Here is a 12,802-nt window from a genome sequence, read left to right as displayed (position 1 = left end):
TCTCATGTTCATAGGCCGGACGATCGTTAGCTTTTATTATTTGGATATCAAATCAGTTTATAATTTACATCAAACCTCTACATATTGCATAATAAGAAACAGACCGTTACCAGCGTCGTATTACTAACGTGGTGTGATAACTTGCATCGTCATCAAGCACGAGCCGAAAACGTAAACGCAGAGGTTATTAGTACAGGTCAGCGTTGTTTTTTAATATTTCCCGTTTTCCAAGAAAACATTGTCATCTATAAAATAGGTACAGCAAACAAAATCTTCAGAAAATTTGACACAATAGTGCTCATTGTAATAAATAATATTATTCGTATTTTATACTCAGGTATCTATTCACACCAACACCTGGATCATTCTCAAGTGCAAGTGGTGACCCCGGTGAAGGTTTCATCAGAGGGCGAACTTATCTCTCATGAAGTTGAACATGTACACGGGCATGGTCACGCGCGCTCACGCCGTGACCTTCATGGCATAGAACATCATCTGCCCCATTCTCTTCACTACAACCTCACTGTGGATGGACGGAATCTTAGGCTGGACCTAAGGTAAGATTCAAATTAAAATTTTTCTACAATATATGTATACGAAGCAATATTTAACCACAAAATTTATTCCTCCCCTCTTCTCTATTTTGTGAATAAATCTCATTTCGGTTACCAAACAAACTCGTGGAATATCTTCTCATAATATTTTTTTATTATGTTCTTTGTAACTACATATTGCATTTATTCCGCGAAGTTCCAGCATATAGACGTTGTACAGATATATCGTGAAACAGTGTGCCGCACAGATAAGATACAATTTTATGTAACAATCTACGGAGAACAGTGACCTTATCAACTGAAAGTGGTCAGGAAGTAAAGAAAAACTACATTTATTCTTGCACATTTTTTGTCACAACAAAAATAATTGATGGTTGGAAATCATTGGGTTTTACTTAATCGTTTTTTTATACTTGATGTATAGGAAATGCAGACTTAAAATGTTAGTATCAAAAAGACATTTAGTTTACTCAGGTTTTACTTATCAGGCACTTTACAATGTAAAGAAAAACTGACGGAGATGATACTAAATTATACTATTCAAATATGACGTCATTGCTCTAATAACGGTATGGAGACAGGCGTCCCCAGCGAACTCTATCGCCGACTGAATCAGTACAGTGTTCTGACACAATTCGCGCCTATCAGAATCGACCTTCTGATGTATTTGAACTTGTCTCTGACATAGTACAAGCTATACACGTATTTGTCTAAGTCGTAAAGGCGGAGTGTTATCATGCGACGTGTTCCTATCACAGACACCCACACACCGCCTGAAGATATATTAAAATAATTAGCTCTATACAAAATTTATACTTCATTATCTCCAACACTTTTCCGATTCATACACCCACTTTCATTTAAATTTAAGTATAATTCATTTAATGCTATAAATCAATATTAATGACGTCATCAAAATACCTCTACCTGGCCTCATTATCGTTAGACAATCATTTTTATGTTTTTAATTGCAATTTATATATCTTAATGTTTTAAAAAACAAAGAACAAAGCATTTAAACTGACCATAATTTCCAATAGGTCCTTACTTAAATTACACTGAAAAAACTTGCTTAAAAGAACAATTAGTAATCGTCATTTTGCGGATGCGAACCAACAGATGCCAATTTGTTACATTCAATGATCTGTGAATAAATAACTTCCTAGTCCAAATCACAAAGCAGACGCTAAAAAGTCGAACAAAATACTTAAATTAACACTTGAACGATAGTTTTATATTAATAACGTGGTAGCAATTTAAATAAAATAATATGAAGGCCTATTTTTTTGCTACATCTTTAATTCGTCGACCTCTAGAATATAAATGGCAATAGTTCATATCCTTATATCTTATTTTAATTAAAATAAATATGTATAAAATACTACCATGAAAGAAGTTCCGGAAGAACAGTACCTAAATAACTTTGTACATGTTAAGTTTCGGGTATCCTTGACAGTAAGTCTATGAGGAAGAGGAGGAATTCGACATACATAGTGACAACGCATCTTGCCTTTATCTTAAGGTTACATTTTTTTGGCAGCTTACTATTATTGCTATCTTTGGAAGGTAACTAGAATCTGTGAGGATAAATTACTCAGATTTAAAATTAGTTTGAATTATGATTTTCACTTAACCTTCTCCAATAACAATATGATATATTATATCGGATATATAAAAATCCTATTATCTACGTAAAGAAATATAGTAATTTTTCCAAGTGAATCGTTTACCAATTCCATATTAGGGCAAATTTATAAAGAATTAGTACACTGACGTATATTGACGTATAGTGGCTATAACTCCTTAATTCAGGAATCAAAAACGTAAATATATATATAGGTTACCCAGAACACTGTTATTTTATAATATATATATTATGATTATAAAATAGTCTTATGTCAATTAATAAGTCGTTTTTTATATTTATCTTACTCGTATTTCATGCTTAAGGAATAGTAAACTCTAAGCTATATTAAAAACAACAAAGTAATTTTGATAAAATAATAACCACCATAAACTCAACATCGCCATTTCAAATAAAATTTGATACCTAAACAGATATCTAAGTGATCTGGGTACTACTTACATATTATTAGGTGAAAAAAGAATCCTTTATACATAATATATAACATTTGAAGGAGTTCCATTTTTAAATAAATTTATAAAACATCCATAAAATAATATTGTATATGTTTCAACAATTTGAGACACGCTGACCTCGAGACGACCATCTAAATAACACTGAACAGGCGATTTTCAAGGAATAAACATAAATCTTTGTACATCAATACGTCGTCAGTTGGAAGGACCGTAAGATAAATCGTGTACTTACTTACAAGTTGTAAAATATGCATATAATGCGTTTGTTTTTTTTTTTTAGAACAAATCTACATTGTTATCAAATAAGGTATTTTATAAAAAAATGTTTCTTTAAATAGACTTTATATTCTATAACATCTAATAACGTATAAAAGGTTATATTATATTAACTTTGAAGCGCTTGCATATCATCAATTTTTAATATGATATGATTACATAATTAAACAACAACTTTTATTATCATATACTACTTGTAAATTTTTTATATTGTTTGAATATACACACGTATACATATAGTCAATATATACAAATATTATCTCTACTTAATATTCTATTTAATTAAATTATAAACAAATTATATATCGTGTAAAATGTATCTATTGTAATAATATTTTTGTACCCTTAGCAATTCTCATATAAATCTGCAACAATTTTGATATTTCTTCCTTATCATAAGCGAGATGCAAATATTTAAGAATCATTATTTGTACAAGAATATATTAATTTTATACAAGCTCTTGGCCATGCGCCTAATACACCGCACACTTACTCGAGCTGGTAATAAATTGTGTCGGCTATTTCCGTTCATTTTTAAACCAACTTATCATTAGTCTTACTCCAGACTTCTAGATTCTACGATTTATTGCCAATGCACTAATACTACGAACATCTTATATGAGAAATATTTTTCTAGCTTGTATGAACACATGCCATAAAAATTATTTACTTTCGAATGATACAAATACAGACCTTTACTTTTCAAATAAATAATCGTTTAAAAAGACTTAAAAAAATGCTTTTAAAGCTAACAGAACTAAAAACCAGAATAAAACTGATTGTAAAGATATTACAGTACAATATGGTGAAACTATGACAAATAATTACTAAAAAATAAAATTTAAGTTATTTACAAAATATTTAACGCAGAGTAAAAAAATTTGGGGTGCTTAATATATCAATCTAATGGCAACACTTTATGAGAGGAAAGAACTATGAAAATCGAGTAAAATACAACCCTTTAATTTAACTTACATTGTATGTACATATTGTTCGGTAGAAATCTTGCAACTCAATTTTGAAGTAGATATTTTCGACTGAAATTTTGTTCACAAGCTCAGTTTAGATGACAATGCCTGGTTAAAGTTATGACGTTATTCTTGATCCATTATGGCGGCGTATCCAAGATGGCGGACTAGTTATTTTTACTGCACTTACAAGCTTTTATATCATATAATTTATAAATTATGTAATGGTTACAAGTAGATAGCAAAAGTCTGTAAGTAAAAATTGTCATTTGCTGTTTTTGCCTTTATAAAAGCTTGTTTTTTGAAATGTTATGTACTTTTAATTTAGTTTTTTTTTCAAATTTTAAATGCCATTTTAACTTTTCTTGCAAATCGCCTAAATATATTTCCATACAAAAGAAGAAGCCCTTCTTATCCAACACAAACAATCGATTCTTATTCCTTTACACATATCAAATAACGGTTACACAATTTCTCTTACATAGCTTAAACTGTTATCTAGTTAGATATAACGAATTCCTAATCCAGTCGCGACAGCATTCTTGTTTCGAATAATGCAATAAATGAAAAGATACAATCGACACTATCTAGATTTAGATTAGAATAGTTGTCCGATCTAAAATATGCCTCAATATTCCGAGATATCCTGACCAAAGTTCTGGGAAATTAATATTTCTAGCATCCTTAATTAAAATGCCAGCCGCATGACCATTGGCTATTCATTAGACCTGAATATTAAGAAGCATAAAAATATTTGTACCCATATTATCTGTCATGCGAATATTAATTGAATTCATTATAAATATATCACCCATCCAGCTAATGATATCTTTCTCAGAACAGATGAGTTGTATTTTAATTTACAAATATCTTCCAAAACTTTTCCTTCTTAAAATGCAGTTTGCAATAGTAGGTACTTATACCCTCTACAAATTTGTTATTGTCGATAAATACGTTCTTGAGTGCAATATACTCACCTCGATTTCGAGTTCAAGCATTGCATTGAAAACGTTATTACATTTTATATCTCTGATTTCATGCCCTTATACGTGACTATTTATTTTCTATCCGTTTTATGTCCCGTCTTAGGTCAGAATTTCCTATAGAAATCTACTCATACTGTAGAACTTGGACACACTGAAATCTCTCAATAACGATTGACCTTTTGCTGTGTTTGGTTTGAGGTCTCTATGCAGAAAACATGCGATTCTAACCTTCAATGGATACTCTAGAATCAACGCCTGTAACACTTTAAGGCCATTTCTCTAATTGGCACTTCAAAGACATTATGATCCCGGATGCAAAATCGGGTCACTGCATACAATACCGCATAAATACATAACATTAAATCATTTAGTCGTTTTACATTTTCGGAAGAGAAGAGATAATGATCTTAACCGCGATCTTAAATTGCCGCTTATTAGATTAAATTATTTTCACGAAATGGAACTGTCAATGGCTTAGTTTAGATAACACTGTGTATAATTAATATTGAGACGGAATCAGTACAACTGCAATGACATCAAAGCGAAGGCACCGCGGAAGCATCGCATTTTCATGCAATCATTTCTGAGAAAGACTGCTATCACTCGCACTCGTGTGACCGACACGCAATGCTACGGAGAAGCTGTCCGTGCAGTTTTTTACGCACTTTATATAAAAAATGTGTTGATTAGTCATTTAATAATCTAAAGAAATCGTTGAGATCGTAAAATTGATAATGGTCATTAATTAAATCATTATTTTATATGGAATAAGAAATATTAAACGGAAACATTGATTGATAATATTTATTGGAAGAGTGAACGTTTCTGAACTTGGAAGATTCTGCTGGTACCTCTGACCTCGTTAAACATCTACTTTTCTGGAGGAAACCAAGATGCAATGCTCATGCATTTTAATGGCCGTACAGTAAAAACTTGTCAGTTTGTAAGTCGTCTATGGTCTTGAGACCACTCATACATATTTATACGACAATTATTGCAATACAATGAGTGCCGTAAAATTGTGCAATAAGCTTTCATAAGTCGTAAATTGAATGAGATGATTTATAATTTACATTAATAGCGGTTTTATTGCATTATTAAGATAAACGATTTTGTCTGCGAAAACCGAAACGATGATCTTGGTTTTTTTCCTTAAAATTTCAGCAAAGTTCGATAACTCGTGAACACAAGGTCAATGTCAAAATTGTTTATGCATTCATCGTCGCGACATGACAGTATTGTATCAAAGAAATCTAAGAGACGTCTGGAACAAACTTTGTAATATTTGTAGGAGTACATTATTTAAATGATACTTTTTATTACATACCAAACGATTATATTGTTAAAATAAAATGGGAAGACTGTGATTATTAAGATTATGCTTTATATTATTTATCTGTTGGTCTTGACATTTTGATTTTTTTACTAGTTGTAAGTAACTAAATATAAACATTATTTCTTTATTACACCAAAAGTTAATTTTTTACGACTTTATTTCATCAAGTTCAATATGCTGTTATTATAACTTTGCAGTACTGTACAAATTACCTGTAAGTTAAAGGGCGAGTTCAAAGGACTCGTAAAAGGGTAATAAAATAAGTGTTCACTCTACGGGGTGCCGACACAACATACCTACTTCGAATGAATTAACAAAAAAAAAAGAAACATAGATTTACAAGTTAAGCTTATTTCTGCTAATACAGCCTCAATATTAAAATCTTACTTCTAATACTAAAACAATAATATTTTATATTATATATATATATATTATTTTACACAACACATATAATTATCTCAACTATAATATCCTGGTTCATTTCGATGTCGTATTAAATTAATGTATCAGCAAAAACATTTATATGCTAATTAAACTCGGACGAATATAATTCTCCTAAAAAGTCATTATAAGCATTTTAATTGAATATTTTGTATATAATATTCTCCAAGACGGCGTAGCTAGAAATAACTTGAAGCCTTTATAAATAAATACAATGGTAATAGTAAATTCTCATATGGTTGGTAACCGATTCGTAACCAACATATAAAACAGGCTTTAAATAGAATTTAATGTTCATAAAAATATAAGTCTTTTAACTTCGCCACAACAAAGCCGTTTCTGAGAAATGTATAGTGGTCTGTCTGGACGTCTGCCATACTCATTAATCCTACAATTGAATAATCCCGTATCAGACAAATACATACATAATTAAGAAGCTTATATTGATATAAATATGGCAACCGATGTCACAAACCCTATTCTTTAAATGATTAATGAATGCATAGAGAAGTCGTAAGTTTTATTACTAACTCCACGCTAATATGTGATTTTAAGAATGAAGGATATTTATTAGTCTATATCGGAAACTAACTTATTAAGTTTAAAAGCCTTCTTTTAATAGTTATGAGGAGATTTTAGTTTGAACATATATAATGGCTTAAAATAAAATACCTTTACTGTTTATTTATTTAAAAAGTAGTAAAAGAAAAATAATACATTTGTGTTGATTCTAAGCCCAGGTCTTCGTTGTCTAAAGCTACTTACAAGTTTATTCCGGGAGAGCGCGAAGGTAAACTTAAATTTTATGGATATATAATTTAGTGTCAGAAGTGTTAAAAGTATTGAACACCTTTCGTTCGGAATACCGGCCCGGTCTGTTATTTGGGACAGCCATATTTGTTCCAACTAATTGCCGTAATGAACCTTATCTGTTTACTCAGTGCCACTCGAGCTGTTTACTTGATGATCGACAGCTAACCTTACACAAGGCTGTATGTTCTGTGCAAATTACAAATTAAACATTAAATATGCCTCAAGCATTTTAATTCTTCAACTTTTAAATTATTGTTTTCTCTTTAGTATTATTATCCGATCGACGAAGTTGCAAAGTTATTTAACCGTCAATGAAGATGCATTAGGTACCTGTATCTTTTCTGTCTCAGTTCATAAATCGACGCATTCCAAGATTTCCGTTCAATATATAATGCTCTGTCGATAAATCTTGACCGTGTTGTAACTCCAAATCTACTTTTTATAGCCGTCGACTCAAGGGACAGATCCTTAAGTTGATATCTGTTCAATGCAATTTACCGATACTCAGTACCATTCTTCAATAGTTAAAGAAGTTTTTATTTACGTCCCTTATGCTTATGTGAAAATTAATATCCTGTATTTTTATAAAAAATATGGAATATTTATATAACAAAAAAAAAAACAATTTATCATTTGGGAGCTTCAGAAGCATATTGCAAAAATGTAATTTTATGTAATATACGATTATTAAGAAAATATTTAAAGATGTGAAAGTTGGTATTCCATGTAAGGCAGTAATTGCGGTTATGCTTACGAGATCCTAACTAAAAGTGTAACCGATACTCAGTAATGAAGACATATTCCATAGTTATTGAATCGAAACGTATATAGTTAATCAAGCTTTCGTTGCGTACATTTTTATCTGTTACCAAAAGCAGAAGCAAAACAACTAAAATGTTTCAAAATAGACATCTTCAGTGTGTTCAATCAAAATTTTATTTACCTCAGTTTCAAAAATTTGTCAACAAATCAAACACATAAGTAATGTCGTCCTATTTGTTGAACATGATTCGGTTTGTCATTCAGCTCTTAGAGAAAAATTAAACAAAGTTATAAAAAAATGAAGTCCGTTTAAAGCTTTCCCGTTTTTTTATTACTTCAATTCCTGTGACATTTAAGGCAACGCAATAAGAAGAACACGTTAATTGTCATGATTGTTAACATTAAAAAATTTAAATGTAATGACAATGACTCTGAATATAAATTTAATAAAATAAAAAACGTCATTATGACATAGATAATCTTAGTTAATTCCTAGTCTTTTTTTTTTTGCTCTTTAATTGTTTGTCTTGTTATTTAGCTATCAAAATAAATATTAACCAAACATAAATTTATAGAATAGCTATATTTAAAATTGGCTTCGCTGGCTCTTGTCTAATTTATTTCAAAATTAGAAGAATGTCGGCTTTGGAATATAATAAACCCGTTACAGCACCAATTAATCAAACAGGCTTTTATTCATGCAATAAAATTTTATATCAACCATAAATAAAAATGATACATGCTTCACTTTCAAAATCTAAGAGATATTTATATCATTTAATTAAACTAAAAAATAAAATGAAAAATTGATTAGCAAATTGCTGCGAATTGCATTAACTGGGCTGTTATAATATTTATGGTTGATTACTACTTTTATTAGCATATTATTTGCGGTTAAATATCATTTTAGCAATTACTACATTTCATCGATTTTACTAAAAGGACATTAAGTTCTTATTAGGTCGTAAAGTTTTTACGACTGCATTAGTATTTTCTATTGCTTAATGCGTTTATGACTCTCAGAATGTTAAATATCTCCTTGAGAAATTCAGCTCAAGAAATTTCAAATATGCGGGAATTAACGCTAAGAACCAGTTACAGGGCTAACAGTTTATAATAAATACCTGATGATTGTGCTGTCGCTGTGGTATTGTCTTGTCTAAGCAAAATGTGGAAGAATGTGTGGCTCGCTATGAAATTATCCGCTTAGTAGCTCAACTTCCTTGCTATCTTATCTGCCACATCTTTAGCATTTTGTACATATATAAATTTAGCAACAACATAACAAAATAACTATCAATAAAATACTAAATGCAAAGGATTCAATCACTTAGCTTATAATTACTGCGTATTTAAATAAAATTTTATTTCTTTAATATAATTATTGAGACGATGTTTACTGTTCACACTATTTGAATTATTGTTTCGAAGATCATTCTGATACAGAGTATTTTGTACAATTTATTGTATTGCCATCATACCCCTCCAGGTGATACTGGCAAAGCCAATAGGGCTTACAGCTACAGTCAAGTCTAAACTACGTCATCATGTTATAATTCACATAACTAATTCAGGAGAAGTTATTTTAATCCGATTTTAAATGTTCTATAAAGACTATTAACACGTGGTTGCTGTAACACAAACATATTGTTCTAGGCCGTCAGTAACGTTCATCACTCCAGCGTTGGTTGTAGAGCGGCACAGGGTTAACTCGAGAACTCGGGCGAGGCCTCTGGAGGCAGCTACTGCGTGCCACTACACCGGCTCCGTGAGAGGACAGCCCGGCTCGAATGTCGCACTATCAGCCTGCGATGGACTTGTAAGTATTTACATAATAAAAAAATTACAGTTGACTCAGCATTACCCACCTTAAGTCTAAAACTAGATTATATGCCAATCTCATATAAACTTTCAAACGATTGACGGCCACGGTGGATATTACAAAATTGTAATAAGAATATATTCCAATAAATGAAACTAGTATTATTCGGATATACTACGCGGATTTTATTATTTAAAAACTACATAATCCCGACGTTTCGGTTACTTTGCAGCAACCGTGATCACGGGCAGACGAGGTGGGCACACCTCGAGATTATGTAGTTTTTAAATAAGAAAATCCGCGTAGTAAATCCAAATAATACTAGTTTCATTTAAATGAATACTCGCGAGAATCTTAGATCTCATTATATTCCAATAATTTATGTCTTTTGACAGTTACACATATTAAATGTTCTTAAGCTCATATTCCATTAATGACATTGAAAGTTGAGAATTTTTATAGCAAAATAGGAATTCCCATGAAACTATTCCTTTCTTCACTCGTGTAGCTTAAGTACGTAATATGTTATTCTCTTGAATCGACTACTAAAGATACCGCCAATTGAATATAAAATACTCCTTAACGACTGTTTTTTTGTAATTTTTATACTGTTTGTGTTATTTAATGAGTTCCTGAATACTGTATGCGGTTTTTAATTTTATAACCCGCAACTCTGTTATCTGATTAAGGAAGATTTTGTACGTTTTTACGTAAACATAATGTTTTTTTTTTTACATTTTGGTTTTAATTAAATTATCATATAACGTGATTATTTCATCAGAATGAAATAAAAAATTAAGTTTTATATCGCGATTCCGACAATCGTAAATAAATTTTAATATCTTATTTGATCTCTCTTATTTTATATATAGGAAATATTAAGAATATTGTTTTTTTTACTTTGTATAGCAAAACAAATAAGTATCGATTCTCGTTATAATCTTGCTTCATTTCATTCTTGCAGGTTTTTATCGAATTCACTAATTTCATATTAAAACAATCAGAAGTTCTAACGCCTTTGGTATTTACCATATGATTTCTTCTGTCTTCGTCCGACCCCATCTAATTTAACCTTTGTATAATAGAATCTACCACGTGTTTTAGTCGTTTTTTGATACCTTTCAGTCGTGCGTTAAACACAATCATGATAAAATTTTTTGTTATTCTTATAATTTAGGATTACGACCGCGTGGGTCGTAGAATATTATATGAAGTTTTTATGAATAAGATTGAAATAATGATTGAAACGTGATTATAAACATTTTTAGTAATTTATAAAACATTAGCATTTAATTCGTGTTATATAATTCAAAATATAATTTGTTTCTGACGTTGTTTTAAACGTTTCAAACAACTTATTTTTTAAATATATACTATTATAACATAAAATTGTAGAAACAAAATAAAATTGAATTGAAATCGGTAAATGTAAGGCAAAATAATGGTATAGGTCCGTCCAACCATCTAAGCTTATTTGGATATCATATCAAGAAGCAGGAAGACTATTATTTTTTTAATACGCAAAATCAATTTACATTCACAATATAAACACAATCTTAAAATAAATAATTAAACTAAACTATAAATATTACTTAACTGTTTTATCTAAAAAATTAATGAGACCAAAGTAAAGATTTTAAAATATAAAGAAACTTCTAAGTGTTTGACCACCCGAAAGCTTTCTATTCGGACATACTTTCAACAAGCATCTATATTATTGAAAACGCCTGAGAGAAACTCTAATTTAGTTAACTTGTAGAGAGTATATACAATTAATTGATTTGTAACTGTTGAATTATTGTGATTAATTATATCATTGTTTCTAAAATCTTTTTTTTTTTTTGTATATGTTATTTCTCAATAACCCAAAAGCAAAGAACATTTTAAGATGTTATTTGATTTTTCGATAGACGTTGTGCTGGAATAAAATTGGTAGTTTTTGCGCAGAGGTTCGTCCAGTCTCATAAGCAAAGCCTCGTTTATAAAGTAGTCTTCTACGGAAGTTTTCAAACGGTTTAAAAATTATCAATCTTTAGTTCAGTAATACATAAAACTTTCATTTGTAGGCGGAATATTTAAAATATATACAAATATATAATTGTATACTGGTCAGTTTAGTCTATTAAGACAACTCGGTTTTGTTATCACAAGATATGTGTGATAATTCGTTTTAAAAGTAATTTAATAACTGCTATCTAAATTCATTCCGAGAAAAAAAGGAAACAAATTGCGATCAGTCGTGGGTATAATGTTCTTTATGGTAATATACGGTGTTCGGAAACCTGTTTAAACGATCTGAATTGAGATAACGAATACTTAGTTACGACATTATGCGCGGAAAGAAAAATTTATCGAATAAGTATCCAATTATTGGAAATTTTATTCCTTTGTACCGACTTAATGACGTCCAAATATTTTGATCATTACCACAATATTCACGACTGGTAATCTGATGTTGAATTGACATGTATTTTATGCCACCTTAATGATGTACGAACTGATATACTTATGAATTAAAAAATACTATCGCAACCGAAGATACATGAAGGATATATTTAATTTAAATTAATTTTTATTAATTCATATTAATTAAGTATTTAAAAGGAATTCTATTAATTTGTAGGCAATCACTTGTTAGAATTTTTTTCGTTAGATCCAACAGTACACGGCAAACTTACAAGCAGATTTAAATATGACTAAGATTTTCGGTTTTACTACGCATTTTTTATCATTTTAGAACAAAA

The 12,802-nt window shown here is 30.1% G+C and overlaps 1 protein-coding gene across 1 annotated transcript in view; it reads left to right on the top strand.

Moving 5' to 3' along the window:
• Positions 1-12,802, top strand: part of LOC116767928 (A disintegrin and metalloproteinase with thrombospondin motifs 7) — a 49,345-nt gene that overhangs the window by 18,042 nt on the left and 18,501 nt on the right. The window contains exons 3-4 of the mRNA XM_032658468.2: positions 338-557; positions 9,893-10,055. Coding sequence (XP_032514359.2) covers positions 338-557; positions 9,893-10,055 — 383 coding nt within the window. The remainder of the gene's footprint in view (positions 1-337; positions 558-9,892; positions 10,056-12,802) is intronic.

This window comes from Danaus plexippus, chromosome 19, assembly GCF_018135715.1.
Source record: "Danaus plexippus chromosome 19, MEX_DaPlex, whole genome shotgun sequence".
Taxonomy (NCBI): domain Eukaryota; kingdom Metazoa; phylum Arthropoda; class Insecta; order Lepidoptera; family Nymphalidae; genus Danaus; species Danaus plexippus.
Note: the sequence above shows the minus strand (reverse complement) of the source record. Positions and strands in the feature narration are given on the sequence as shown.